Source organism: Equus caballus, chromosome 13 (genome assembly GCF_041296265.1).
Source record: "Equus caballus isolate H_3958 breed thoroughbred chromosome 13, TB-T2T, whole genome shotgun sequence".
Lineage (NCBI taxonomy): Eukaryota > Metazoa > Chordata > Mammalia > Perissodactyla > Equidae > Equus > Equus caballus.
The window spans coordinates 7,874,435-7,899,746 of NC_091696.1; the positions used below are offsets into that span (position 1 = coordinate 7,874,435).

Consider the following 25,312-nt stretch of genomic DNA (forward strand, 5'->3'; position numbering starts at 1 on the left):
GAATGTGCTTACCAAGAGGAGTTGTCTGTGACGGTGTTGTTTCCACGTCTGGGATGTCAGTGCAGATGGCTCGCATAGCACTTCTTTGGGGGTGTTCTGGTGACACCAAGTAATTGCACCTCAGATGCTTCCTTGGGACTCTGGCCACGTCTCTGTCACTGTCTGGTAGTACAGTCACCTGATTGTAGGCTGGGAAAGAAGAGAGCAGGACTGAATGTTACTGTTTTGCTTGGAATTAACCATCTTTAGTTTCTCCTCCTTTTCCCACTGCAGTTACTCCTGACTTCCTGTGTAATTCTAAGAATGTTGGGTTTTTTTTTTTGAAGTAGACAGGATGGGCTTGTTTTTGTGAGTGTGTCTCAGAGTGAGTTGTCCTCATTTTCCTTGCTATTTTTGGAGCAACTTTTTCTCACTAGCTAATTCATTGCAGAGTCTAGGCTTTGTAGTTTTTGATTTCAACGTCTGTAAATGGGGACTTTTTTTCCCCCAGTGGTGAGCATGTTGGGCTAAAGTTTTCAACACAGCAATATTTAGGCTTTCTGTGATGTTATTCTTGGTGGAATTTGATCAGTAACGAGGCAGGCAGAAGGGACCTTTGCAAAATGGCATGGACACAGAAAAGTCGTGCAGAGCCTGATAAGAGGAGTTTATTTCTTTCCACCTTCTCGCTGATGTCCTGGGGAAGTGCTGAGCTGGCTCGTGCTTCGTCTCCCCTGCAGCTCGAATGATTCTTTCCTTGGCTCTCTTTTTAGGTTTTAATTCGACTCCCTTCATACTAGCCTCACCCAGGCCTTATTCTAATAGGTGTTGGGAACTGTTCTTAGGTTCCGTGCCATGTGCAAGGAGAGCAAGAGGAGACAGCACTCTGCAGAGGCCCTTGGGAACCAGGTGTCCAGCTGGGGCCAGTGGAGGTCAAGCCTGAGTGGGGGATGCCCCATGGGGAAGGAGTTCAAGGCCTCAACCAAGGCACCGAGGAGCAGCTCAGTCAGGACCCTGGAGATGGAACACGGGCCTTCCAGGAGCAGGGTAAGATGCAGACACTAAGGAGGTGAGAGCACAGAAGACAGTGCGTTGTGCCCTCCCCTCCCGTCTTCCTTTTCAAACCCAGCAATTGATAAACTAAGTTACCTGCGAGGTGTAATTCTGGGTTTTGATGGCTACTTCCTTGACTTCAGTAGTTAACAGATGAAGTGAAATTGTTTTCTATACCCTGACTCTCCGATTTCTGCAGGGGATATCTGAGGTCATGCTCGCATATCATTTCTTCTCTTCTTTCCCTCACACACCTTCTAGAAACCACCAGGAAATATGCAGCTGACATGTAGGAATATTTTTTAAGTGGGCAGACAAATCGTATCCTTAAAAGTTATATATGACTTTTTTGTTATTGACTCTCAAAGGGGGTTGTTCCCAGAGTGTGACCAGGGAGCGTGAATAGCCTTCAAGGGACAGAGAATGTTGGGTTGGGACCATCTTCCCAGCTGAGGGTAGGGGACACTGAAACCCCTGTCTGTCTAGAGTCTCCTTACGGTTCCTGGGGTTCTGTGTGTCAGGCAGTGGACATCTTTGAACACGCTAACTGCAAGACAGCACTAATCCTTCTCATGCTTCTTTTCCCCTGCTCAGCTTTGCCAATTCTTCAGGCTGGTCCTGGCCTCCCCCCAGTGAACACCAGAGAGCAAGAGATGGCAGCTGGGTTCCTTACAGCTGGATCCCAGGTGAGCTGTGCCCCTGCCCTTCTGGGGACCATGACGTTGCTCTGAATGAGGTTCACCTTCCCCAGATTTCTCTGCACAACAGAATGCCATCCACAAAGTTGAATTATTCTCATGTTCTTGTTCACATGGACATGACAACTTCATTTTCTCCATTTTTCCATCCTCAGTTGTTAATTTGAGTTGTTATGCCTGGATGTTAGGTCCAGTTCACTTGTTTGTATTGCTCTTTGCCCTTTTTTTTTTTTTTTTGAGGAAGATTAGCCCTGAGCTAACATCTGCCGTCAATCCTCCTCTTTTTGCTGAGGATGCTTGGCCCTGAGCTAACATCCGTGCCCATCTTCCTCTACTTTATATGGGGGATGCCTGCACAGCATGGCTTGATACACAGTGTGTAGGTCTGCACCCGGGATGTGAAGTGGCAAACCCAGGGCCGCTGCAGCGGAACGTGCAAACTTAACCACTGTGCCACCGGGCCAGCCTCGTGACTTTTTTTTTTGGTTGACCTAGTATTACTCTGTTAATTGTGAGGAGGAAGACGTTATTGACAGAAACCCCACAGGTGTGATCTAGGCCATGGTTTTTGGCCAGGACATCAGTAACCCTTTGTGGACAGCTTTTGTGGGGATACTTCTGCTCTGCTCTTCCTCTGGACCCCTTCCTCCCCTCATGTCAGCAGGAATGTAGCTGACTCATGGGGGCTCCAGGGGCACTGAGCAGAGTGGTCTCCCTGGCCCCTGCTCTGACTCCACCAGGAGTTCTGGCCTTGTTTGCGCTTGTTGATCTGACACGAATGGGGATAATGAGAGCACAGATTGGGCACTCTTGCCGCGTGCATGGGATGCTGGGCATTACCAGGGAGGTGGAGGTGGTGGATTTCTAGCGTGACACCTTTCTGAAGGGGACAATGAGTCTTAAAGTGAAGAGTTCCTTGTAGAAGGAAAAAAGAAGCAAGTCAAGTCTGATCTAGCTAAAGCAGTATTGAGCAAGGCCTGGTGCCTGTGCAATTTCCTGTCCTGTTTTCCAAGGACGTGGTTTGAGGAGGTGAAGAATGACAGCAGTGTATTTTAATTTGTCAGACCCTCCCCTTCTGCCATCATGGTTCTTTGTCATGGTGTCATGAATGGAGATGCATTTATTTTACCAAGGCCTTGTTCTCAAGACAGAACTTGCCCAAATGTTTACTTAACTCTTAGGGAAATCAGTTCCAAATGAGGGGTAAATAGCAGCTCCCAGGCTCACAGGGTCACTTAAGCTAGAAGATTGAGTGGAGGAGATCACAGTGTGGAAATTGGATGCTTGGTTGTTAGGGCACAAGCTAAGCTGCTGCAGCAAAGACAAAAATACAGTGGCTCAAACAGTTCCTTACTTCTCAGTCGTTCAACTGTCGAGGGGTACCCGTCTAGGGACCCAGGTCCTTCCAGTCTTCTTGCTCTGTTCTTCCCTAGTGTGTCCCCTGTGGTCTCTCCTGCATTTAGACTGCTCCTACTTTGGGATTATTTGTTTATCCATAGCAATTTCCTGTTGTTTCAGGGGTTGGGCCCATTTAAGGATATGGCCCTGGCCTTCCCCGAGGAGGAGTGGAGGCACATGACCCCAGCCCAGATAGACTGTTTTGGGGAATATGTGGAACCGCAGGACTGCAGGGTCTCACCTCCAGGTAAGACTGTTTCCATCCCACTGGTAAGAAACTGAGGGGTTTTGAAAGCTGAGTCGGGATTCTTCCCCTGCCTCGGATTTCAGAACCTGGTGCTACTGACAAAGGAAGGAGATTTCATGGCTGACGGTTAGACAGCTCCAAGGAAAGAGCATGGACCAGCAGTGTAAGGATCTGGCTGGGTGCTTTCCTGTGTCAGGAGAGGAGTGGCCAAGTCGGGGAGAAAACACCAGGTAGTTATTCTGGCCATGACGAGACAGGTTGGTCATTAGTTCCCTGAACATCTACTCTGTGTCTGTGATTGAAGGGCATCAAGGGCTTGAGAACAAGAGAAGCATCAGAAAAAGGGTCCTCTGATCTCCTTCATTCGGCGAGTACTCCTTCCTGTGAGCAGGCCCCACGTTAGTAGCTTTGTGTTGGGGCGGGACTAGCATGTGTGAGACCTTCGGAGCACGCAGTGTGTGTGTAGAGGAGGGCACGAGGACACACAGTAGGACTCTAGAAACGGGAGAGGTCAGGGTGGGCCTGTGTCACAGAGCAAGCAGAGCCTTTTTTGGGCCCATCTCAAGTGGTGGCTGGGTTTTACCTGGGGTTGGCAGCAGTGAGGACATGGTCATCGTACACGAAAGGAGCTCATAGGAGGAGCAAGAGCAGCAAGAGAAAAGAGGAGGAAGGAAGAGTGAGCGACAGGAAGTGCAGGGTGAGGGCCCCGTGGGGAGAGCTGCAGGGGCGCTGCAGGGGTTGGGCACTGGTAGAGTGAAGAGCAGTGTGGAAATCTGTGGGTTGAAAGGAGGGAACGGTGGGGAGAGGAACAGACACGTGGCTGGTGCTGGCCCGCTCTTTCATTCCCTCTATTTGTCTTCCTTTTATAACTTCTTTGTAAGTTCGTTGCTGACTCCTCCGCTGTACTGACCCCACCTGGTCTTCTCTTACCTCAGGATGTTGAGGGTTGAGTGAGAGTATCATTGTACCTCCTTCAGGACATGAGACAAGGCATCCTGGCTCCGCCACTTGCTAACTGTGACCTTGGGCATCTCATGTGACCTTTTCAGGTCTCAGTTTCCTCAGTCCTGAAACAGGGATATTCATAGAACACTGTCTTCTGGCGTTGTGAAGATTAAATGAGACGATAAATCTAAACATTTGGTAAACAAGGTAGTGTTAGATTCTTTTATTAGTCATATAAATATTATTAAGTGATTATTCTACAAGTCAGTCAGCATTCATTTAGTCACCCAAAAAATATTTATTTGGCACTTACCTTGTGGCCATCACTTTACTAATCACTCTGAGGAGTTAAAATTAAAGGCGCTTGCCTCTGCAGTGCTGCTGAAGAGCCCAAGGGCATGTAATGGTGGTCATTACAGAGTGGTGCAGGGGCAGTAGTGGAAGGGGCTTAGGAGACCTGGGCCCAGTACAACGGTGTCACACCATGACAAGGAGGTGTAAGATTTCTGTAATGGTAAAGGATGTGGAAACCCTCAGAGACAACCGCACAGCACAGCAGCTTGTGCAACGTGCCCATGTCCCACCTGGAGGTACCAGCATCCCAGCGCCTTAGTCTCCTTCAGGGATGTATCTCTGCCAGCACTGCTACTGTGTGGGGGAAGGATTCTCCCTTCCCATTCCCAGAGGGTTTTTACAGCCTCCTGGCCATTTTTGATTGTTCTGGAGGCTCTGGCGGTATGTTTGTCCTCTTATCCACTCACTGTTGCAGACAACCCCAGCACTTCCCTGAGTGTTTGTGCTGAGGCTCGCTGAGGTGAAGGTCCGTTCCCGAGTGCACCGTCCATTAGCCATCTCAGCCTTCAGGTCTTCCTGAGATTCAGTCCTATGTAATGTCAGCTCTTGTGTTGACAGCTGTGTAGGAATGGGCCTGAGAACATAAACTCCATAACATGTAATACCTAGCTCATATTCACATTTCCCCAGGGTCCAGTTAAGGTTCATGCATTGCGTTTAGTTTTCATTTTACTATTCATAACATCTCAAAACTGGAAATTGTCCAAATGAATGTCAAATTAATAAATAGATTGTAATGTATTCTTACAATGTAGTACTATTCACCAATGAAAAAGAATGTAGTGTAACTGTAGCTACACACCACGATATAGGTGCACCTCACAAGTATAATAGTGAGCAAAAGAAGCCAGAAACACTGAGTGAGTAAGTTACATAAAGTTCAGGAACGGGCAACAATACTTTATGGTAATAAAGTCTGGATAGCATGTTACCCTGGGGTGGGATATAGTCACCGGCTGGGATGGGAGAAGGATTTCTGGGTGGTGGTAATGTTGTTTCTTGAGCTGATGCTGTTCACATGGTTGTGTTCATTATGAAAATTCTTTGACCTCTACATTTATGTTTATGTTACATTACATTTACGTTATACTTGTACTTTGTGAAAAGTTCATAATACAGAAGAATACATCCTAGCTGATAGCTTGTCTGTCATATTTTATCAAATCAGGAGGCATGTGATATCTGTTTTCTTTTTATCTTTTTTTTTGGTGAGGAAGACTGTTGCTGAGCTAACATCTGTGCCAATCTTCCTCTATTTTGTATGTGGGATGCTGCCACAGCATGGCTTCTTGAGCACTGTGTAGGTCCATGCCTGGGGTCTGGGCCTGTGAACCCTGAGCTGCCAAAGCAGAGTGCACGAACTTAACCACTACACCACCAGGCTGGCCCATTCTTTTTATCTTTACTCTTTTCCCCCTTTAACCACCACTTGCCATTTCCTGTTTTTTTTCCTCCCTTGGCTTCTTTGCTCCCTTTTCTCTCCCCTTCCTCATGTTCTGCTATAAACCGTTATTCTATTAATTTAGAGAGAGTATAAAAGTGATCATAGGAAGGACTTCTAGAAGGATCAAGTTGGGACATTTCAGTCATAATAAATATGCTCATGTAGAGGCAGTCTGGTACCCAAAACGTCAGTGACAGACTGGGTTTATTCATTCATCCAGTAGTCATTAAGCATCTTCCCTGAGTCAGTCCTGGGCCAGGCTCCTAGGAGACCCAGATTAATAAAGCCTGGTTAGGTGGAGGGAGCAGCCTGAGCAGGGGCAGCCAGGGAAGCAAGTATATTGGGAATGCAGAGAATTGCGTGTGGTTCACCATTGGTGGAACAGGTTTGTAATCACTGGGGAAAACAGAACATTGTGATGAGTATGAAGTAGCATTTACAACGATGTCACATAAAAATAAATGTAGCATTAAGTGCTAATTGAGTACAAATGTGCTGAAGGACCCAGGGTAAGGGAATAATCAGGGCCTGTTTCTTAGAGGGAATCATGGAGTTAGATCTCAAAGGAAACAAAAGTGTGAAGTGATGCGGGGTCGGTGAGCCACGGAGTCGAAAGAAAGATTTCTTTAGACTCTTAAGATCTGGCAGTAGTGCTCTTTTATTTATAGAATAGTATAGAATAGCATGGGGACAGGACCCATGGGCAGTCAGAGCTTCTGCTGCCGCCGCTTCTGCTGCCTCCGCTGGCATGGGGACAGAGCCCATGGGCAGGCATAGTCGCTGCTGCTGCCCCCGCTGGCATGGGGACAGAGCCCATGGGCAGGCAGAGCTGCTGCTGCTGCCCCTGCTGGCATGGGGACAGGACCCATGGGCAGGCAGAGCTGGTGCTTGGGGACAGGACCCACGGGCAGTCAGAGCTCCTGCTGCTGCCGCTTCTGCTGCCCCCGCTGGCATGGGGACAGAGCCCATGGGCAGGCATAGCTGCTGCTGCTGCCCCCGCTGGCATGGGGACAGGACCCATGGGCAGGGAGAGCTGGTGTGTGGGGACAGGACCCACGGGCAGTCAGAGCTCCTGCTGCTGCCCCGAGTTGAGGGTTAGGGCTAAATTTAAGGCATAGGTATATGATTCATCTCTTTACAAGACAAAGGAAAGAACATGAAAAAAAGTTAAAATGGTATCAGTGCAGGTGGGGTCTGGTCATTGGGTGATCCCATGACTTTTAGACAAGAATCAAATCGGATTAAGTAAAGGTCAGAAGCCACCACCCTAAATCAGTTACATGAGATTGCCAGACAGCAACCAACTTAAGTTCTTGCCTCTGGCATTGATTAAGAGCTTCCAGAGATAAGACCATCCCCCCTTCTTCCTGGCACAGAGAGGGAGGCATCTTCACAGATAGAGGTTTCCCTTAGAAATGTAAATGTTTCCCAACAAAGGGGCAAACAAATTCCACTCCTTGGAGCCTGAATCTCATCTGTAGTTTTAAAACTAACCAGCCTAAAAATCCTCATCATGAAGTAGTAGAAAAGTAAGGGCATTACAGTTTGGCAGACTGTTCTGTAAAAAGGCGTGGAGATTGTCTTAGTCTTCGGGCTGCTGTAACAAAGTATCGTAGACTGGGTGGCTTACACAACAGACATTTATTTCTCACAGTTCTGGAGGCTGAGAAGTTCAAGATCAAGTTGCTGGCAGATTCATTTTCTGGTGAGGAAATCAAATTCATTTTCTGGCTTGCAAATGGCAACCTTCTTGTCATGTCTTCACCTGGCAGAGACAGAGAGAGATCTTGTGTCTCTTGCTCGTTTTATAAGGGCATTAATCCCATCACGAGGGATCATGCTCACATGACCTCTTTGTGTGGTACAGAGGGTGAGCTGTGGTTTCTCCTCTTGTTACAAGGACGCTAATCCCATCATGGGGGCTCCACCCTCATAATTTCACCTAATTAATTCCCAAAGGCCCCACCTCCTAATAGCATCACAGTGGGACTTAGAGCTTCAGCCTATGAATTTGGGAAGGGATGCAAACAGTCCATAACAGATGGAAGGAAGGAATGTCTGGTTTTTTGAGTCAAAAAAAGTAAAATTTATTGAGGTTGTTGGTCAAAGGGAAAAAGAAGGAATTGTTAATGGGGTACCCTTAGAAGCCAAGTTCTAACATAAATTTCCTTTAATAGCTGCTACAGAATCAGTCTGTATCTCCTTTGTCCTGTAGGCATTGGGAGCAAGGAAAAGGAGGTGAAAACCCAGCAGGCAGACCTCAAGGGGGCGCTTGCTCGGGTGACGTCAGAGAGGTTTGGGGAAGCCTCTCTCCAGAGCCCTGAGCTTGGAAGAACGTGTGAGCAGGAGCCCGCTAGCTCTGTGGGAAACGTGCCAGGGCCGCCGCCTACCCAGCATGGCGTCATACCCCTGCCTGATGACCTCAAGACCCACAGCTCCTTCTGGAAGCCTTTTCAGTGCCCCGAGTGTGGAAAAGGCTTCAGTCGGAGCTCAAATCTTGTCAGACACCAGCGGACCCATGAAGAAGAGAAGTCCTATGGCTGCGTTGAGTGTGGGAAAGGGTTCACTCTGAGAGAGTACCTCATGAAGCACCAGAGAACCCACCTGGGGAAGAGACCGTATGTGTGCAGCGAGTGCTGGAAGACCTTCAGTCAGAGGCACCACCTGGAGGTCCACCAGAGGAGTCACACAGGGGAGAAGCCCTACAAGTGTGGTGACTGCTGGAAAAGCTTCAGCCGGAGACAGCACCTTCAGGTGCATCGGAGAACTCACACTGGGGAAAAGCCCTACACTTGCGAGTGTGGCAAGAGCTTCAGCAGGAATGCTAACCTGGCTGTGCACCGGCGAGCCCACACCGGGGAGAAGCCGTATGGGTGCCAGGTGTGCGGGAAACGGTTCAGTAAAGGGGAGCGGCTGGTCAGACACCAGAGGATCCACACTGGGGAGAAGCCCTACCACTGCCCTGCCTGTGGGAGGAGCTTCAACCAGAGGTCCATCCTCAATCGGCACCAGAAAACTCAGCATCGCCAGGAGGCCCCGGTGCAGTAAGGGTGCCCTGTGGAACTGCTCCTTTTTTGCTAATGGAAGGTGTGGAGAAGGCAGGACCTTCCAGGACCCCAAGGTGGAGGAAGACCTCATTGGAGGATGCATTCATCTTTATTCACTGAGGGACTTTGGGGGGTTGTTGAGGAGTGATGGGGTGCAGAAAGGCCTTTTGACCTGTTTTCTTTCCACTCATTCTCCAACAGGAAAAGGGCAAGGCCTGGTGTATTCTGAGTTTCCAGAGAGCACAGCTCCTCACGTCTCTTATCCAAGTGGTGCTAACAGCTTTTCTTACCATCTTTTGGGGAGACAGTATCCTGAGTTTCAGCTCAGGCTGAGGTTTTTCTCCTTCAGTGGGATGTTCATATCCACCTCTTGAGCACGTCTGGTAATCAAGGCCAAGTTTGGTCCCATGTTGGCAGCTTGAACCTCGTTTTCCTGAGGGCTGTATCCTGCCTGCAAGATCGTTAGCTCAGACTCTGTCTGCCTTCCTCCCCCTACTCTTTTGCGTTTAACAAATATTTATTGAACACCTACTGTACGCCTGGTCTGGGAATACAGTGGTGAACGAGACAGATGAGACCTGGTTCTCCCAGAACCTGTGCTGTGGAACTGGAAGCACATGAAACCCTTAAGAACTGAGAGTCACTCTAAGTTATGTCTGTGGTGAGTGCCATGTGAGGGCGTATCCTCGAGCTCGCTTGTTCTGCCCTGCCTGCTCGAGTGCTGGATCTTCCCTCCCCAGTTCAGATCGCTCAGGCAGCCTTGTTTACTTTACTTTATTTGTAGCCCCCTTGTCTCTGTAACATTCTACGCTCATCTGTAAAGTTTCTCTATCCCATTATTCCTTGTACTATAACAACTGTCCCCACATCTATTAGGAAATTAATATTTTGCTATTGATCACTGAATAAATGTGAGAGTATTTTAAAAAACATTCAGTTCTGTATAAAGGTCTAATTAAATGAGTCTGAAAGATGAACTGGTATTAATACCCTACACTTGATGGCACTTTACAGTATATAAAGTGCTTTTCTCTGTATTCTCGCTTGATTCATCCCACAAATCTTCACTGAGGTCCGATAATGTGCCAGGAACTCTTCTAGGTGCTCAAGATACGTCAGTGTATAAACTGGGACAATCCCTGACCTTGTGGAGCTTACGTTTTAGCGAAGGTATTTGAGCTTGAGACTCCCCCAGGTGGCGCGCGGGGATGCTCCTGTGAACCCTCTGGACCTGGGACCCGAGCCTGTGCCTTGGTCCTGTCAGCTTCTTGCCCTGAAATGCATTTGCCACCTATTGTTGCTGAATGATCTCTGTCCTCAGCACATCTAGGTCCTTATCATCTGAGAGGTGCTTGGGATCCGGAATGCCAGCTGGAGATGATGAGATGGTGGCAGCCTGTTTTGCGTGAGTGCTAATTTAGGAAAAATAAAGATGTCTGTAGGCATTAAAAAAAAAATGTTTATTTAAAAATAAGAAGATGCAGTATTTGTAGCTGTGTTTCACCTTTCCTGTGTTATTTTTGACATCACTCAAGGGTTTCCTCTCAAATTCTGGAAACTGCATAAGCAGCGTGGACTGCGCTGCAGTGTGGTAATGCTGTGTCTGAACGCTGGCTGCTGATGAAGTTAGTCTCTTGACAGTGTACGAGAAGTTGCTTTATCTTTTGAGAGTGCACTGTAATTGCAGGATGTGATTTGTCTCGTGGTGCCTCAATATTCTTTTACTGGAATGTTTTTTTCCATTGTAACTAAGATAAATGGTGGTGATGTTAACACAGAGTTGCACGCTCAGTCCACTTTGAAACACATTATTTTATCACTCATTTCTTGGCAGAGAGCCCTGGTGTTTAACACTAATTTAGCAGATGACCTCCTGGCCTCTCAGCTCTCCCCACGGGGCTGCACTACCCAGTTTGTCTCTGAGATGCTTAGCTGCTGCTACTGCCCACCAACGTCGAGGGCCAGATGCAAAATCAGCTCTTTTCTTCCCATTTCCCACACAAGCAAGGCTTACAGCCACCTGGCAGCCAAACCCAATGGTAGGCTTTGGCTAAGCCTCTGGCTTCTAGTCTGTAGGCCACGGGGTCTGACCTGGCCTGAGCTTGGCCTTCTCTAGGAGGTCCGTGTTACAAAGCTAGGGGGGAGCATGGGGCCACCATGGGCTGGGAGTTGCTCACCAGAGCTCTTTCTGTTTACCTGGGTAAATTGTAGATGCTCTTTGGTCATAGGCTTAGCCAATAGGCCTCTGGGTTTTCAGCCAGTTGGAATCCCTTGCTAGAAGCTTCCGTAGGAGTTGGGTAGGAGTCTTTCCCTCTTGGGCTCCCCTGTGTGCTTTGAGACCAAAGCTTACGGATGATGCCTCCAAAAAGCCTCAAAAGAGAATTTCTCCCATGGGATTATAGTAACTTTATTTTTGATATCTATTCAAATGTCAAATATTGTTTTCTGTATTTTTCTAGTTAGAAATTTTTTGATAGACAACTTCAGACATGTATAAATGAATCCTCATATATTCTTCATTCAGCTTTAACCATTATAAACTCATAGCCAATCTTGTTTCATCTCTATCTCCGCCTCCTCCCCATCTCCCTCTCTGACCGAAGAATTATGAAACAAGTTTCAAATGTTGCTGTTTATACATATTTCAGTGTGTACCTCTAAAGCGTAAGGACTCTAAAAAAATAACCACAATACTATTATACCTAAAAAAATTAACAGTTCCTTCCCAATTAATGTGTTTAAGAAAATCACATAATTTATTAAAAGCTTAAGATGCAAGATCCACAAATTGCAATTTGTTGCTTTGTTTTCTAAGTCTAATAATCTATAGTTCCTATCCTTTTTTTCCCTTTAAATTCATTCATTGCTACACCTGGATTATTTATCCTGTAGAGTTTGTTACATTCTGCATTTTGTTGTTTGCAAACCCATGGCATTATTTAATATAGTTCTCTCCCCTCCATATCAACTAAAAACCTATAGGTCTAGAGGTGTAACCAGATTCATATTTCACATTTTGTCAACACATCATAGATGGTGGCATGTCTGGTTGTTTCTCGTTACATGATGTTAGGAGCCTACATCCATTTATTGCATTAATTCTATAAATGATTCTTCATTGATTACCTGGAATGCTTTTGTAACAAATTTCCCCTTGTTAACCATTAAGTTACTCTTAGATACAGTTTGGAGAGGGAAGGAAATGCTGGATTCTTCCTTTACTGTATTTCCCCGTTTTCACGACGATGATCTGGTTGCTTTGCTTCCTTTAAAAGTGATCATTTTTTTTAATCAAAATGCATTGATGTGTTTAAACCAGTGCACTGCAGTTGTTATTATTATTGATGCTCAAATCATTTCACCTCTGGCTAGTGGGAACTTCTTCAGCTTGGCTCCTGATTCCTTTTGACACAACCCTAATCATCTTCGATAGTTTCTTTCCTTTCAGGGATGACAAGATGTTACAAGCTCATCTGGTACAAGCTCATCTTTTACATTTCGTGCCACTTTTGAGAGTGAAGGGAAGTGCTATTAGTTATGTCAGGACAGTGGTGTAAACTGGGACTCCAGGGCAAACAGGGACATTTGGTCACCTATATGCAGCCCTCATTGTGTGTAATTGGGTGTCACAGTTCCTGTAAGTGGGGTAATGCTGTGTGCTTTCAGGGCCTGGCTGCCTGTTGCACATGCCTGTGCCGTGCTGCTGTGATGTTGAGGAAGGGTGCCACTCCCAGGGGTATGACCTTTGTAAGAGAAACTCCTTTTTATCCTCTGCGTGGTGATAGACCCAGGTAACTGTCTGCCCAAGGTCTGTCCTGAGGAGCTATTGCCTTAAAAAATTGCTTCGCAAAATATATGCCATACATGTTATCTGCAGGCTGATTAACTGTGCTTAAATACTTTCAGTATCTCCTTTATCCCAGCCTAGAGGCATTTAGAAGAACATTTTTTTTTTTTTTTTTTAATAAGCTGGTTTCAAGTTCTGTCTGTCTCCATCCTGCAACACAAGTTGACTTTATCCACTTCTAAGACAGGAGAGTGACTGGCAGAACATGTTTCCCTAGAACTTGCTCGCTTCTCAACCTTGGCACTAGTGACATTTTGTGCTAGATCATTCTTCGTTTGGGAGGCTGTCCTGGCTGTTTTGTGCATTATGCACTGTAGGAAGTTTAGCAGCATCCCTGGCCTCAACCTACTAGAGGCCAGTAGCATCTCCCAATTGTGATGACTAAAGATGTTTCCAGACATTGCCAAATGTCCCCTGGGGGGCCACATTGAGCCTAGCTGAGAGCCTCTGCTCTTAGCATTCAGGATAATAGCTGAAGTGAATTAGATGACTTAGCTATTGAAAGAAAGCATTGGGATTCCAAGGACTGGAGCTAGTTCCTGCTAACCTTAAAGCCCTGCCTACATTCTAGAAAACAGGTGTTTTACTAGACATTACTTGGGTTGAATGTAGTATTGCCGAGCAGAGCCAGCAGCTCTTGAAGTACAATCTGGGGATAGGGTCCTGGAAATCTATAACAAGCAACTCAGGTGGTTCCTATGCAGGCGGCCTGGCTCATGGCTTTGGGTTCCTTTCAGGCAGGCACCTGCCACGAAGCCTCTCCATCACAGTGAGCTTTTGCTTGTGCATAAGGGGCGCCACTTAAGCTCAATGCTGCCAGTTTCAACCTTTTTCCCTCCATAGGAAGGTCTTCAAAGGCACACAGTAGACAATAAATATTTGAATGAATGAAAGCCCTTAATTTTTACCTTTTTTGGTAGCTAGAATCCTCTCGTGAGGGTGTCTTAGGAGGAAAGAACTAGAGCAAGTTGCCCCTGTGGCTCTTCCGATCTGGCAGTCATCTCTAGCTGTTGTGCCACCAGTTGCGGTTATATTGAATTCACTTAGAAATTCTACAGGCCAAAGAAATTCATTTGGGCTTCCTAAAATTTTGTATTCCTGTCTTGCCTCTTTTCTAAGTGAAATTCTACAGGCCAAAGAAATTCATTTGGGCTTCCTAAAATTTTGTATTCCTGTCTTGCCTCTTTTTCTTTATGATGTCAGTTAAAGACATGCTTCTAGATGTGTCCAACCCATCCCCAGGATTGACACGTTTTGATAAAAATTTCAGTAAAAATCTTTTATGACATGGGGATGGTAGACAATGTTCTTCCATGTGTTTGCCACTGGGAATTCCAACTGCTTGGAGAGTGAGGATGGAGAGGGTTGGGTAATGCAGGTGTTGTGCCTTGAGAAGCAGAGGGACTTTGGAGAAGCAATTTGGTTTTCTGGAAGAGCAAATGGCTCCTGTAAAAGGGCTGCCATTGCTGCCACATGTGCTAGTCACAGCTCCATCTAAGTGGCCAGAGACAGGAAATGCAGCAAACCCAAGAACCTGCTTCATGTGTTTCCCCTTCTAGTTAGAATACATAGCCTCTTGAGAAGGAGTAGATTAGCTTTTAAATAGAGACTGAGAAAAGAGGTGGTAGAAGTCTGTCTTCGCTGCCTTTTTTTTTTTTTTTTTTTTAAGATTGGCACCTGGGCTAACAACTGTTGCCAATCTTCTTTTTTTTTTGAAGGATTGCGTCTTTGCCTTCTTGACTCCCACCTCCAGGAGCCATTTCAGTATTATACTATCTCCATGTCTGTGAAAAATGTTAAGTGAATCTGGGTAAAGGATATATGGATATTTTGCCCTATTCTTATTGCAACTTTTCTGTAAGCTTGAAATTATTTTCATATAAAAATTTAAAATGTAAAAAAAGAGAAGAATCAACAGGATTTACTAGTTATTATTGTGGGAGGAAAAGTGTTCCAAGCCCTTGTCAGGTGATAATTGCCCTGAGATGGGAGTGGGAGAGCGATGCAGCGTGTAACTAAGGAGATGTACCGATTTAGTCACACCTTGTCTTGCACAAGAACTGCAGGTTCATTCCCATCCTGTTTTCACTGTTTGCACGGTTGCCAAAGCTCGTTCACATGTTGACTGAGAGGACTGGTGCTGGCAGCTTCCTTCCTTTCTGGAAAGTCCCATTTTCAGTGGCTCTCTTCTTCCTTCGTCTTGGTTTTGTGTTGGTGTCCTCACAGAATACTTTCAACTCGCCAGCTGACCATTTGCTTAAGGCTTTGTGGGCTTTATAGCTGCCTTCAGTTATGTTACATGTCCTGTCCCAAATTAGAGACCATCCTTCTAAAAACTGCTGGTCTTAGGCCATTGCTTCAGTGAGCATCTTTGGTAATTAATTTATGTTCTGCTTAATGCACATACGCAGATATCTGTGTAGGCATTCAATCTCACAGTGTTTTGGAATTATTTATTTCACAATTTGTAATTGGTGCTCAAGACAGACCTCTACAATGGCAAAACTGATGATCAAATAAATGAAATCTGGAGCAGTAACTGGTTTGGGCAGCAATGAGTTAAAAAAGTCTAATTTTAGGATTATTGGATATGAAATAACAGTTATTCGGTGTCGGGGACTGGTCTTTAGATGGCAGGTCAGGCTTGAAAGCCCAGTTTTATTTTCTGTAAATTCAGCTGATGTGCTGGGAATTAGGCACCCAGAAAGCCTTAGCTCAGCACCCCTAGTGTGTTTGAGAGTTTAGGTACCACCCAGTGACCGTGGGTGCACATCTGGGAGCTCCCCCAACACCAGGCCCTAAGGAACCTCACAGGAGCTCAGCTCCAGCCCACATCCAATATCTTCGGGTACTGTTAGATGAGCAGGAGCGGTTACACCCAGAGACCCACAACATTCCGGTGTTCTCACCGTTCCCTAGCTTCTCTGCCCTCGCCCACTCCACAGGTGCCCCAGATACCTCTCTGGGAAATCGCACCTGGCTCTGATCACACCTCTGCGTTGAAGTACTTTATAGTTCAGGAAACTCAGGGGAGCAGTAGGGCAGGTAACTAGATGGCAAGGGGTTTGACTCTAGAGGATCATTTCTTCATAGAGTAATGGCACCTGATTCAAAAGACATAATCCAGCTCCATTGCCTTAGAACTTTCCCTTGCTTTCCATGATACTGCAGAGGACATTGCTGCCTCTGGGTGACACTCAACACTCAGTAAAACCAGCTCAATCAGCATGCTGATTTGTATTTACAGCTTTGCTGGTGGTGGAGTCTGCAAGTCCCTCAGTCAAACTTAGTGCTCACAATGAAAACTATCCTTAGGATATTCCAGATCGAGGTTTTGTCCTTCTTGCTGTTAGATTAATTAAAGAGGGAGACCCTTAGGTTGAGGTGGTTCTGATACCTTGGTAGCCTATGTAAGCAAACCAAAACGTAAGCTTGTAAATGCCTCAAGGTTAAGAAATTGAAACTTAGGGACAGCCCACCACAAACAGCCAACTAGGCTTTCTCATGAGGCATCCTTAAGCTGCAGCCAGATAATTCCCTTGCTTTGCCTCCGTGTCTTCTCTATAAAGGTCTTGCCCCTACCTCCTGTGGGTGGAGCACCACTTCTGGTTTTTTCCGGTTTGATGCTGCCTGACTGGAATCAGTTTTTGCTTAAATAATCTCTTAAAATTTTTAATATGCTTCATTGTCTTGTAACAATGCTTTTCAACAGAGATTCTCAGAGTGTTACCTGAAGACCGCTTACGTCAAAATCACCTGGGGAACTTGTTGAGCATGTATTTGGGGATGGAGCAGTTTTCCACCGGGACTTAGGAATCTGCATTTTACCCAACTCCTCAGCTGATAGTAATGCACCTAAATTTCGAGGACGATTGCTCTACCTTGTGGAACACTGTGAACACAACCTGAAGTCGTCCCCACGAGCCCAAAGCAGATCGGAGATGGCCGTGGAGATAAGCAGCCAGGAAAGATCTTCCTAGCAAAGCGCTGTTTTACTGCTTTCAGCTGGGAGCCGTTGTAACACACGAATCTCTTCAACGATACAGGATAGTTACATCCTCATCTCTCACTAGAAAAAGACTTCGAGTTTTTCGTTTGGTAGAAATCCATTCACTGCTGTCTCAGCACTCAGCACAATGGCCAGCTTATTAAAGGTGCTTAATAAATATTTCTTCAATGAATCCGTGCCCTTTGTAGTGGTTAGCTGAGGTCTCCTTCTCTGCCTGGTGCCCCCTCCCTAATTTTCTTGGTTGTCATTGCTCTACTCCACTTTCACGTTCTCGTAGTTGGGGAGGCAGGTGAAGTTCTTTCCTTGGGGCATCCCAAGAGTGCAGCTCTGTGGAAAATGCATGAATTCTGATAGACATGAGGTGGTGCTTATCCATGACTAAGTGCTGGGCTGGGCATGGAGAGCACAGCAAAGCAGGTGTGATGGAGCTGGGAGAGGCGAGTGTGGCAGAGGATTCAACAGAAACTCTTTTAACAGAACGATATCTGTAAATTGTTCTGAAATCTGTGTCAGTAAGACTTAGCTTTAACAATATCCTTTTAAGCAAACTGATAGCTCTTTGTTTTGCATAACTGTAGAGGAGAACTCAGAAGGGGTTGAGGGCATCGATGGGGAGACCACTGAAATAATACAGGAGAGTCTGGGAAAGAGCACAGCCTCCATGACTGACTGAGAATCAGTCCCAATGCAGAGGCTGGGCTCAAGAAGACTAGACTGGATTCTAGATGGTTTGGAATCTCTATTCAATAAAAATATCTTCAGTTTTGCTTTCTTTTGAATGAGGTGTTGTTTTCTCTTATTTTATCTTGGCTTCTTAGTAAAATGTCTTAAGATGTAATTGTTTTGTGCTTGACTAAAGTAAAGGAATGTCTTGATTTGTTGAAGGAAAAGGAAGATAAGGGAGAGGACACTTGGGAGGGGAAGAGTGAGTGCAGGGCCATTTGGGGATTCCACTGTCACTTTGTGTTGGGAGAGGTCATCGCAAAGGGCATGTATGCTTTATTATGCATAGATGGCAAAGATAATTGTCCTTTCTCCCTCCACTTATCTTTTCTTAGTTTTAATATCTATTTCCCAGCTACCCTCCTACCCAAAATGTTCCATTGTCCCACGTAACCTACTTTGTTTACATGGAGCTTACTCTAGGAGTCATCTAAGGGGAGAGCCATTTCTCTGCTACAACTTTGCTGGACCATTTCATGGTCAGGATCACTCAGTTCATCTGGGAAACACTGATACTGGGTCTTACCATTGGATCCTTACTCAGTATGGATTATATTCTTGTGTTTCCTTTTCCTTTCCTAATTTAGTGAGTGTAGCAGCAAAATAGATAAAAGGAATTAGTATAATCCTAAAATAGAGATAGATAGCAAAGACATGCAACTTTCCACTGAAGACCTTTAATAGAGATTTCAATCAGTTTCTTATCTCTTAGTTTGGATGTGGAGAAATTGGAACCCTTGTGTACCGTTGATGGGCATGTAAAATGGTACAGCTACTATGGAAAACAGTCTGGTGGTTCCCCCAAAATTAAAAATATAATTACCATATGACCCAGCAATTCCACTTCTAGGTATATATCCAAAAGAATTGAAAGGAACTAAAAGACATAGTTGTACACCTATGTTCATAGCAGCTTTATTCACAATAGTCAAAAGGTAGAAGCAACCCAAGTATCCATCAATGGATGAATGGATAAAGAAAATGTGGTCCATCCATACAATGGAGTATTATTCAACCTTGAAAAGGAAGGAAATTTTGATGCATGCTACCATGTGGATGAACCTTGAAGACATTGTATTAAGTGAAATAAAAGGATTAGTACTGTATGACTTCATTTATATGACGTACAGAGGGTAGTCATATGCATAGAGACAGGAAGTGGAATGGTGATTGCCAGAGGCTGGGAGCAGAGGGAATGGGGGAGTTGTTTAATGGGTACAAAGTTTCAGTTTTGCCAAATGAAGACTTCTATGGAGGGACGATGGTGATGATTGCACAACAACTTGAATGTACTTCATATCACTGAACTGTACACTTTAAATGGTTAAGATGGTGAATTTATGTTAAGTGTATTTTACCACAATTAAAAAAAAGATTGAAAAATATGCTTTGTCTTTATCAACTTGGAGCATCATTGGTGACATTGATGAGAGAAATTTCAGTAGCATGGTGGGAGGAAGCCAGATTCTAGGGGGTTGTGAATCTCTCCCTTGAATTCTAACTCATGTGAACAAGTACCTACTTGAAGTTTGAATAGGCATTATCTCCAACTTATCGTATATAAAACCAAACTGTTTATTCTCTTTCCACTTTCCAAACCTCTTTCTACCTTGTCTTAGTGAATGGGTCCTCCATCCCTCCAGTTCTTTAGGCCAAACGGCTCAGAACCCTCCCTCTCCTTCCCTACATCCAAACCATCCAGACAGCAAATCCTGTTGGCTCTACTTTCAAAACGCAGAGTCTGGCAGCTTTTCACTACCTCCAAAACTTTCAGATCTGAGCCGCCATCTTCTGTCTTGGACTATTTTAGTAGCCTTCTAATTAATCTCCCTGCTTCTGTTCTTTCCTGTCCATAGTCTCTTCACCATATAAGAAGCAGATAATCTTTAAAAAATACAAATATGATTATTTCACTTTTCTGTTCAGAACTTTCCAAAGCCTTCCCTTCTTGGAGTAAAAGCCAAAGTCCTCACTTAGCTAACAGTTCCTCCTGGAGCATGGTGGCCAACATGTCAAGAATGCTCGCACTTTGGGGCTGGGCTCTTATTGTTCTCTTTGCCTAAAACCTGCTTTCTCAAGATCTTTGCACAGTTTTCTCTCTCTCTTCATGTGACTATCTGTTCTGAGAGACCTTCCCTAACTACCTGCGATGTTTTAAAAAATATGTCTGCAAATTCTTTGATGCTCTTCCCATCAAGATGTAGAGTCTAATTCCTCTCTTCTTGAGTATTGTCTGGCTTTAGTGACTCACTTCTAACAAAACGTGAAGGCAGTGATGCTGTGTTACCCCTCAGGCTAGGTCATAAAGGGCGATACTTGGGATTCTTGCTCTTGGAATAGAGCTGCCATGCTGCGAGGAAGCCCACGTCACATCGACAGGCCACACAGAGGTATTGCAGCGACAGCCCCACCTGTGGTCAACTGACAGCTGGCATCGACTGTCAGACATGTGAGTGAGGAATCCTTCAAGGTGACTCCAACCCGAGTCCATTTGACTACAACCACATGAGAGACCCTGAGGGAGAGTTGCCTTGTCAGCCCAGTCACCCCCAGAAGTGTGAGAGAGAAATGATTGCTGTTACTTTAAGCCACTAAGTTTGGGTGGTTTGTTATGCAACAATTGGTGACTGAAGTGCAACCCTACCAATCTCTAGTTCCTAACCTGGATTTATTTTTCTTTGTAGCATTTGCAGCTCTCTGACATATTGTATGTGTATTTGTTCTTTTTTTTCCTGCTCTCCTTCCTGCTGCCCTCGGACAGCAGCCCTCGGAAAGCAGAAACTTTGTTTTGTTTGCTGATATGTCTGCAGTGCCTAGAATGGTACCTGATAAATAATTATCCCTCGAGCTCAAGTTGTATTTGTTAAATGGAGGTACCAGTAGCCTTCTGGTGTGGAGAAGACAGCCAGTGTGAACAGAGAAGGTATTGGAGTGAAAGTGTTATAGGACTTGGAAAGTGCCATGAAGATTTTTTTTTTCCTTTTTCTCCCCAAAGCCCCCCAGTACATAGTTGTATATTCTTCGTTGTGGGTCCTTCTAGTTGTGGCATGTGGGACGCTGCCTCAGCGTGGTCTGATGAGCAGTGCCATGTCTGCGCCCAGGATTCGAGCCAACGAAACACTGGGCCGCCTGCAGCGGAGCACGTGAACCTAACCATTCGGCCACGGGGCCAGCCCCCATGAAGGAGATTTTTATTATTCTTGAAGATACTTCCACTTTCTTACTAGTGGCCCTTAATAATGCTATTTAAAAAATTTGGATAATGGAACTGTTTCCCTCCTTTTTTTCTTCTTAAACACTTTATTTTTTAAGTAGAAAGAAACATTCTGGTGTGTTCATAGGATTGGGTTTATGCTGCCAAATCTGTAAGGGTGGCTGAGCTTCTGAGCTTTTTATAGTTGACCTGTGTGCAGGATGAGGAAGAGAATGGTCCTGCCCATTTGCCCCTCTGCAAGCAGCCTCCAGATCAGCACTGGAGCTCTGACAAGGTGTTCATTGTGAAAGAAGGATTACCTACGCTCTTCCTTGGAAGAGACGCCTGAGAGCCAGAACGTCTCCTTACAACCCACCGATGAACAAGGTAAGTTGATGGTCTTTCATATTTATTCATTGCTGTCCCTCTCTTTTTTGCCCTTGCTCATTTTTTTTTCTTTTTACTTTGGAGCCAAACCATTGTATTATTCACCGTAACAGGAAATTAATATTAAAGGAAGACCTCTTCTCCATATTGACGTCAACTTTTCTTCACATCATTTTTACATGTTTGGCATGGATTTTGTCGCTTTTATTGTGGTTTTATGTCAGAGACCCAGGGAAGCCTAAATCTGGCCCTGGCAATCTTCCCAACTCCTGAGGGCTCCCAAAGAAACAATATGCTCAAGGAACAATAGCAAACTGTAAGCCACAGTACTACTACATTAGTGTCTGAGTTATACCCAATAACCTCCATCGTGGGCTCACTGGTAAAAGGTGAGCTGGAAAATAGTTTAGGCCTACCTTGCTTCCCACTTTCAGCCCCAAATCTGGATTGAGAACCTGCATGCTCAGACACGGTGTGGAGGGAGAGAGAGGGGTGACTGGACCCCAACTGGGGGCTCCATGCAGACACATGAATAGAAGAGGACTACTCAGGGGCCAGATGGAAGGAAGGGAGCTTCATCCTGGATGCTGACACTTTAGGGCACGCTGCCCTTCATAAAATATGGACCACTGAACTCCCTGGGCTCTGACCAAGCGGATTGATAACTCTTTTTCCTTGGAGGAGATGGGGAGATATAAAAGGTATTGGTTAAGGCAAAATCATGGAGAGAAAGGTCATCAGTGCTCTTTCTCCAATGTTTGCTGTCATTGTCATCGTCATCGTTGTCGTCATCCATAGCAGCATACTTTTATTGAGTCATTATTTTAAACCAAGCAACATGATAGAATCTTCTGAGGATGAGTTCATTAAGATGGCCAGGACCTTTTATAAAATTTAAAAAGGACCCAACAATCCTGTTTGGAGTGGAGTTGGGGTGAACAGGATCATGCAAAGCGGAGTATGAGAAGGGCTGTAATGGAATGTGAACTATGTGGAGTTCCAGAAGAGAGAAAATACTTCCTTTTGGCTGGGGAGATGAGGTAGCTTCATGAAGGGCATGGTATTTTATCTGAACTTTGAAGGACAACTAGAATTTTAATAGAAATGGGCAAGATGGGCCTGCCGGAACAGCATGAGTAAGGACTAAAAAAGCACAGTGTGTTTGGTAGAATGGCGAATTTCAGATGGACTGGAGTCAAATGGCTGGTAATCAGAGGGGCCAGAACTAGATGCCAGTTGTTATGACTTTCTGTGTGATGCTCTTTTCAGCCCCACCACACTCCTTGCAGCTTGGATACTACTGTACTGGACAAGAAGCCACATACAACTTCTCCAGCCATAAACTCATTTTTGTGAGGCTTTTCCCCATTGTCTCCTTCTCCAGGTCAACTTGTAGAGAAGCACATTCATAAGGATTATGATGGCCCATTCCCTTTATGTTCTTTATACCTAGAGAACCAACTCTAAGTCTAGCCTCTCTTCTCTGTTTATCATCTCTTTCCTAAGGAAAAAAAAAACCCATATAAGCAGGACAGTGTGGGGTCTGCTTAGGTGCTCAGCTGAGACAGTCACTACAGGCATTCTGATACAAGTAGCTAGAGCTGTGGGACTCCACCCAGCAGGATCCAAGGCCAAGAGTGGGACAGCTTCAAGGAGGACTCTCAACCTGTCCTCAGAGCTAGGTTTAATCCAGAACATGGGGATGATGGTTGAGGAAGTGGGGGTGCAGAAGAGTTTGGAAATTGGGATGCATGAGGGGTAAGGATTTGAGGAACTGTGGGAGTGAGTGAGGGCTCTCAGAGGACATCCTTGTGGCATAGGCTATCAGCACAGGTCACAGACTCTTGTGAATTCACCTTTTTCACATGGAACGCACAGCCTTTTCAACCCTCTCCAGAAGATCTGCAGGTAAAGCTCATTTGCATCTGTTTATGTGGTTCTATCTTTAGGGGAGAGTTTATTCCCCTCTCAGTAGTCTGGATAGTCTACAGGGGCCAAGAAATTTCAGACTTGCAAATTACTTGTGGAGCAATGAGAAGATTTCCTGGCTATGGTGACAACCCACGTGAGTGAGGTCTGTGTTCCTCCTGCCCTCTCTGTGGAGCCTGTCCCTGGGGTTCATCCTTTTCCCAGCATAAAGACCCTGAAGGAAACTGTGCTGTCACAACCCACGGGATAAAACCTTCACGCTGAACAGTTTCCATAGAGCTCTCTTCATGTCCTTGTTCCTCAGGCAGTAGATGAAGGGATTCAGCATGGGGGTGACCACCATATACATCACTGAAGCCAGCGAATCCTTATCAGCTGAGTGGGAGGATGAAGGACTCAGGTAGACTCCTGTGATGGTCCCATAGAAAAGGATGACTACAGTGAGGTGGGAACCACAGGTGGAAAAGGCCTTTTGTTTGCCACGGGCAGATGGGACCTTGAGCACAGCAGACACAATGTAGCTGTAGGAGACTAGAATGCCGAAGAAGGGGATGAGGACGATCAAGCCCCCCACCAGCAGAATCATGAGCTGGTTGAGGTGGGTGTCGGAACAGGAGAGCTGAAGCAGGGGAACAAGGTCACAAAAGAAGTAAGGGATGACATTGCTGGCACAGAACTCCAGCCGAGCCATGAGGAGGGTGTGTAGCAGGGAGTGGAAGTTGGCAATGAGCCAGGAGCTCCCCAGCATCAGGGCAGAGGTTTGCAGACTCATCGTGGTGGAGTAGTGCAGGGGGTGGCAGATGGCCGCGTAGCGGTCATAAGCCATTGCTGTCAGGAGGAAGTTGTCCATGTTGGCAAGCAAAATGCAGAAGTAGATCTGGGCTAGGCAGCCGCTGTAGCAAATGGACTGAGTCTGTGTCTGGATATTCACAAGCATCTTGGGGACTGTGGTGGAGATGAAGCAGAAATCCACTAGGGAGAGGTTGCTGAGGAAGAAGTACATGGGCGTGTGGAGGTGGGAGTCTGAGCCAATGGCCAGGATGATGAACAAGTTCCCTGCTGCCCCAACCAGGTATATGACAAGGAAGAGCCCAAAGATCAGCTCCTGTTCCTCGTTCTGGCTGGAGAGCCCTAGGAGGATGAACTCAGAGGCGCTTGTGTGGTTTCCTCTCTCCATGGTGGACTGGTTCTGCTGGAAGATCCAGACCAAGCACAGGCTATAGAGAGGGTGGAGGTGCCTGTGCCTCCCTCCTTCCCTCATACAATCCCTCAAATCACATCCGGCCACATCTCTGTTTTCCTTTGGTACAAACCCAAAGGAAGGCTCTCTACCTACCAAAGGAAAAGCTTCAACCAGGGGGTCCTGTGGCCCCAACAGACCCCAAAGTCAAGGTTTTAGTTATTTCACCACCAAAATTCTGCTGATCCAGAACCCCACAAAACCCCATGTGCCATCCTTCCAAGGAGAATCCTTGTGACATATGGCTGGGTACTCAGTGGTGGCAACAATGAGTGGGTTTCTTAGGGTGTCTTAACCCCCCAAATTTCCATCATACTCTCATTCTTTGAGCAACTGATGTTGTTTCAGTGTTAAGTAAAGACCTATAGAAATGTAGTTTTCTCCTACTCCCAGTAAGATTGCAACCTGAAGGCCCTTTCTATACAGAATTCTGGAACTACAATGGCACACATGTAGAACCAGAGGGTAGTATTTGTAAGTATACTCTTTCCCCACAAACCTCCTTCTCCTTCAATATTTTATCTCCCCTTGGTCCTCCACCCACATAGAGCCAGGGCTCAGGGTGCTCTGGCTGCCACTTGTCACCAACTTCGGGCTACCTTGGTTCTGGGGATGATGCTGTGGCATGGAGTAGGTCAGAGCAAGCCTGGACAGAAGAGTCTGCTGACTGGGACAGCTCAGCCAGCCCTTCTGTCTGGGCTTACCCAGGAAGACACTTGTCTCTGGGGGGTAAGAGTTACCCCTGCAGATAACAAAGAGAAACTACAGGTGTAACGTTGCCCAAAGTAACATAGCCAGCAGCAGGGCAACATATGGACC

At 45.8% G+C, this 25,312-nt stretch overlaps 2 protein-coding genes across 12 annotated transcripts in view; one reads left to right on the forward strand and one right to left on the reverse strand.

The window, feature by feature from the left end:
* Positions 1 to 19,129, forward strand: part of ZSCAN25 (zinc finger and SCAN domain containing 25) — a 58,436-nt gene extending 39,307 nt beyond the window's left edge. For 9 of the 11 annotated variants that reach the window (XM_070231653.1, XM_023616797.2, XM_070231655.1 and 6 more), the window contains 4 exons: positions 825 to 1,026; positions 1,627 to 1,718; positions 3,249 to 3,375; positions 8,334 to 10,097. In XM_070231653.1, the coding sequence (XP_070087754.1) occupies positions 825 to 1,026; positions 1,627 to 1,718; positions 3,249 to 3,375; positions 8,334 to 9,166 (1,254 nt within the window). In that variant the 3' untranslated portion in view covers positions 9,167 to 10,097. Of the gene's footprint in view, positions 1 to 824; positions 1,027 to 1,626; positions 1,719 to 3,248; positions 3,376 to 8,333; positions 10,098 to 16,724 lie in introns of those variants that run through there. The other 2 variants (XM_070231658.1, XM_023616799.2) reach the window with 2 other exon arrangements.
* Positions 19,130 to 23,485: 4,356 nt separating this feature from the next.
* On the reverse strand, positions 23,486 to 24,430 carry OR1F15 (olfactory receptor family 1 subfamily F member 15). The gene has a single exon (XM_070231669.1). It carries the CDS (start codon positions 24,428 to 24,430, stop codon positions 23,486 to 23,488), a length of 945 nt encoding a protein of 314 aa, XP_070087770.1.
* Between the last annotated feature and the right edge of the window lie 882 nt (positions 24,431 to 25,312).

What these genes read in the sequence shown, in the direction of transcription:
- OR1F15 (XM_070231669.1), bottom strand. Translation starts at nt 24,430, where the DNA reads ATGGAGAGAGGAAACCACACAAGCGCCTCTGAGTTCATCCTCCTAGGG.